This window comes from Poecilia latipinna, unplaced genomic scaffold, assembly GCF_001443285.1.
Source record: "Poecilia latipinna isolate Pla-1442-1.1 unplaced genomic scaffold, P_latipinna-1.0 Scaffold175, whole genome shotgun sequence".
In the NCBI taxonomy this organism is placed as follows: Eukaryota; Metazoa; Chordata; class Actinopteri; order Cyprinodontiformes; family Poeciliidae; genus Poecilia; species Poecilia latipinna.
In genome coordinates this window covers 350820-355897 of record NW_015112791.1, presented here as the reverse complement: position 1 = coordinate 355897, position 5078 = coordinate 350820, and the positions used below count along the sequence as shown (strand labels likewise).

The following is a 5078-nucleotide window of genomic DNA, read 5'->3' as shown; positions in this document are numbered from 1 at the left end:
TCGGGTAGAATGTGCAAAAAGTCAAATAAATGCATTTAAATTGCAGTTTCATCACCTCACAATAAAAATGTAAGAAAAATACATATAGTCTCTAGTTTTAGTACATTTACGTTTTAGGAAAATATATGAGAATACTGATAATCTAAATTATTGCTGAAATGATTAATTGAATTAATCAAATTAAGCTAATTGATTATTGAAATAATGTTCAATGTTCAAAAGCAATTTGCTGAAAGAACAACACAGAGCAGGAACTAAGCCAAAACTGTACAAGATATATAATATGCATTACCCAGAACTCCTCAGCTGGCATTTATTTTAAAATAAAATAAAAATCTACAATCAAGCACCTTTTCCCATCTATTTATTAATTAAAAAAATAATCAGCAGATTAGTAGACACTATTATTTTAGCTGTTGATGCAACATTTCCAACAAATGATCAAATGCTCATTAAAGGAACAGTATGCTATTTCATTTTAGGCAACCAAAATGTAGTTTTCTCACTCAAAAAAGTAATTGATTTATTTGCATCCAAATCTAAAAGACTCGGACTTCACCACCAAAACCAAATCAGCAGAAAATACCAGTGGACATATCCAAAAAACTGCATAAGCTAAGAAATCCCACTGATGGTAATCAAAGCAAGATTTAAAAATTTTAAAAGTAAAATGAGTAATGTGCTCTTTTTTATGTGTAAGTAATTGAAATACTTTCAGTAACGAGACATTACCTTCTTGATCTAAAATGAGAACACACATTAACGATTCTAGATATGACTGCAAACATGATGCTGCTTGAGACATCATTTTTTTTGTTCATTTTGTGTTTTTGCAGACACGGGTTGATCCAGGGAAGTGGAACATCAGGTCACACTTCGGACTTCCACCCAAGCTCTGCTGAGGCCAGCCATCCAACTTCTAAAAGTCTTCAGACACTGACGATTGGCTCCGGTTTGACTGCTTGTTAATTTAGCACTCCCCCTGGTGTTCATCTGCAGAATGAGCCACTGGCAGAAAGAAGAAGAGCCTTTCAGCTTTGCTGAGTATCTGGATCGACTCCTACAGTGTCAAGAATTTCATTCTCTCTGTATAATTTTGTATAAAGCTAAAGATTTAAATCTTTTCGTCCAACAATCTGCTCTCAGGAGCTGATTTCATTTGGGAGCATAGATGTTTGTACTCAGTTTCTAGCACCACATGAAATCAGTGTTCTGGGAGGCGGACTGCCAGCATGTTGTACGTCACTATACGTCAAAGTCATTTTCATATCAAGATTGTATATCCTCAAATGACTAGTTGTGGAAGAATGTACTGATATAACAAACTGTTATAAAATAGCTGCAGGTGCATTCCATTAGTACTTCTTAAAATTAAATAATATTTAACATTTTTTCACATTTATGTAATTTGGTACTATCTATACAGATAAAAACTGGTTTGATTTAATTGATGAAATAATATTTAAGCACAAAATTGTTATCTTGAAGTTGTATTTATGTGGCTCTCTAGACTTGGGATTAGTGACTTCTTCTCTGACTGGCTTATGTTAGTACAGAACTCATTTTACTGCGGACAATAATAATTTATCAGCTTCTGTCAGCATCATATTTCTTTGGTTAAACACATTCAATTCTGAGATACAGAACCCATTTTCTTCCTGAATGGTATTGCTGAACATTGCCTTTAAGTGTTTTTCTTTCTTTTTTTTCTTTTCAACTACTATATGCCAAGTTTTCAACTCTGATCAAATAACCTTATTTGTGCAGAAAATAAATAAATAAATGTATAATATAGCCCCCTTGAGCTTACGAGTCTAATGTTTGAACAATCGGTAAGGAAAAGCACCCAAAAATAATTGTGGGACCTTCAAAAAATATAATATTTATTAGAACTACTTTAAAATATTACAAGCAGCAAGGTTTGCCCCATAAAAGCGAAAATAAATTAGTAAATGACTAATTTTTGTTAGGGCAATGTAATAATGATAGTTAGAAAAATACCTCAAACATCCACTCCATTAATTTACACATATCAGAAATAATTTCGTTTTATGTAGGACAGACAGTTTCAGTCATTTCTTATCGATTTTTATTCATTCTAGTCGTATCTGACTGATTATCAATATCATCTCGCGACGTTCAATACTGGCTCCTCCCCCTCAGCGGAAGATGGGAGGAGCAAAGCTCTGAGCTTTCTCCTGATTGGTCCATTTCCAATAATCCGCCATATTCAAACTTCCGCCGTCTACTGTGTGTGTTGTCATTGATTCCGTGTTTTCTTTGTATAGATAAAGCAACTTTTCATACACTCGGACTTAGTTTTTTATTATCTACTCATTAATACACATTGGTATAGGATATTTTACAACTAATTGACTCGCAAAATGGAAGAAAACGAGGAAGTTCACGGAAGGACGGTGGGAAACCAGAAGCAGAAACTACGGAGGATTTCGTCGAGGACGTCTACTACGAGTGTCATCAGCGCTGCAGAGCCGTCGCCCCCGCAAAGACTGCGGAGAAACAACTCGAAGAAGTACGTAGCTGCAAAAATAAAACAAATTTAAAAAACAGCTCATCATTTGATAGCACTAAGTAGTAAAATGCGTAGGCAAAAATAGGTTTATTCCGAGATAATAGCCCCACTTCGTCGACTGAGACGGGCAGGGCTGGCATTAACTGGCAAATGATGCCTTCAGGTGCACCTCGTAGATTCCTCTGTTGTGCCACTTAATAACAATAAGTGTTTGTAGAAAAGACTATTGAATAATAAATCATTAATAATGACAATAATTCCTCGTTACAACTTCAGTAATAAAGGTAGAATCAATTTAATTCTCGAATGATTGTTTATTAAGTCATCTTATAAATTCTTAATTATGGGGTTGTTTTGATCAGAAAATATTACAAAATTGCTTATTTTATTTCGAGCAATAGAATTTACTAACATTATTCAGCCCAACTGACTGTCAAATTGTAAAATATATCAAATCTGTCATTATTGAAGATTCTCCTAGTAATTGACAGGGACATTTTTCAAAAATCTTTTTTTTTTTCATTTATTATCTGCATCAAAATGAAAAATTATGTCAGAAATATTTTTTGATGCACTTATTTTAGATTAATGAAATCAGATATAGGTATGGAACATGTTTTGATGCATATGTAGAAATAATTTATTAATCAATTTCTTGTTGAACATAAAATGTTTAGCTGGGTTTTATATCTTATAGTCGATAGGAAATAAAAACAGTTTGAATCAGTGAAAACAAACAGGTCAAAGAAAAGTGTAATAAATATCAGCCTTGTCAGTGTATCTTCAAATAACAGAGTAAATTGAATACATATTTTAACTCTGATCAACAGTTTGATCATTTCTGCAGCTGAACTATTACACTGTAGTAAGTGATAAACTATGTCATGCATTCAAATTGTCTTTGTATTTGTCAACTTTAATAAATGCAAATAGTATAAGGAGTTAGATAAAGAGTTTTCTTCAGCTGGGATTACTGCATTCCAACATCTGCCAAATATTATGCCTACTCATCAATAAAGTGTTTCACAAAGTATGAACTAATTTCAAAATTTTAACAACAATAAAATAGTTGGGGGGGGATAAATAACTAGGGAAAAAAAAAATATATATATATATATATATATATATATATATAAAATAAAATAAAAACATAAAAGTTACACAATAAAAGCAAACATAGTATGCTGAACTAGAGCAAAAAGCGGGTGAATATCTTTATAAAATGTGGTCATGTGATGAGCACAACAAGCATAAGACTGGTCAGTTTGTACAGCTGGCTTTTGACGGCTCCCTCTGAGAGTCATGACACTTTGTAGCTTCACTGTTTGGTCAATATAACGGACCGTTTTTTTTTAGAGCCACAGAGCTGAACGACTCCTTGTAAGGCTTTAAATATTAACATTGTTCAGTCGCCTGACAGCATCTGTCACATTTTAGGCCAAACTTGACAAATCTCAATGGAAAATGTCCTGAAAGTGACATCCTCTCTACTGTAGCTGCAGTAAAGCCCAGGAGAGTTTGAAAATAGGGTGTGTCCCTCTCTGTTCTTGAGATAAATTTGACTTGCCCAATTTATAAGACAGTTTACAAGCTGGGGATGGTGTTCACTTGTTCCCACTGTGAAATGTTTGCAGAACATTTGTGTCTTTTCCTGCAGACCGTCACTGCAGAGAGGCAGCTCTTTCACCTTCCTCACTCCAGGGACGCCTTGGGACTTCAGTCTAGTGAGTTCATGGGACAGTGCCGCTGCTTTTATTTACTAATGCCTTATATGATGAGATTACCAGATAAATGTAAATAGTTATCAATCTATTACATCTTTTTTTTTTGTATCCTTTTAACCCAGAAGTTAATTAGTTGAACTGTTTGTACCAACTATTTCCACTTACAGACAATGGAAAGACGATGAAATTTATTCTGTTTATCTTTAATCCGGTGTCTGAAAATAAACGGTAACCTTTTGTTTTGCTCCTATAGAAGAGAAAGCGCAAAGAAAAGGAGGATGACACCGTCAGCCTCTCCAGCTTTGACCTCAAGGTGAGCGATCGTCCTCTGTATTCGCTGCAGATCTTCTACTGAAAGAATCCATACGGCACATTATAATCCATCTGCGTGACTCAGATCTCACATACAATGAGCTCAGACTTAGCCTGCTAAAACTTTGTACATGAAAACCACTCTAGGGAAAATCTAAAGAGAAAACCTTAAACATGCCATTCCTAGTCGGTCTCTGAGGGCTGTTTCTGCTTCGATATCGCTGCAATCCATACAGTTATTTATTCTACACCACAAAAGACATTCATAGACGGACGCATCTAAATGAGTGGTTAAACTTTTGAAGAGTCTGTATGACATGATGAGTATTGTTCTATCAGGAAAGCGCTATTGAGTCTCTTTCCTGTTTGTGGGGCTGCAGGAACTGCTAGACTTGTCCTGACCTGCATTTTGTTTTCTTTGAGCTGCAAATGGTCTAAAAACATAAAACGAATCTTATTACAAAATCCTGGCCCAGAATTTTACATAAACATATATATATATATATATA

The 5078-nt window shown here is 34.4% G+C and overlaps 1 protein-coding gene across 1 annotated transcript in view; it reads left to right on the top strand.

Moving 5' to 3' along the window:
- The first annotated feature begins 1927 nt into the window (after nucleotides 1-1927).
- LOC106946089 (neuroepithelial cell-transforming gene 1 protein-like) overlaps nucleotides 1928-5078 on the top strand; it is a 15314-nt gene continuing 12163 nt past the window's right edge. The window contains exons 1-3 of the mRNA XM_015030218.1: nucleotides 1928-2533; nucleotides 4191-4257; nucleotides 4511-4570. Coding sequence (XP_014885704.1) covers nucleotides 2385-2533; nucleotides 4191-4257; nucleotides 4511-4570 — 276 coding nt within the window. The 5' untranslated portion in view covers nucleotides 1928-2384. The remainder of the gene's footprint in view (nucleotides 2534-4190; nucleotides 4258-4510; nucleotides 4571-5078) is intronic.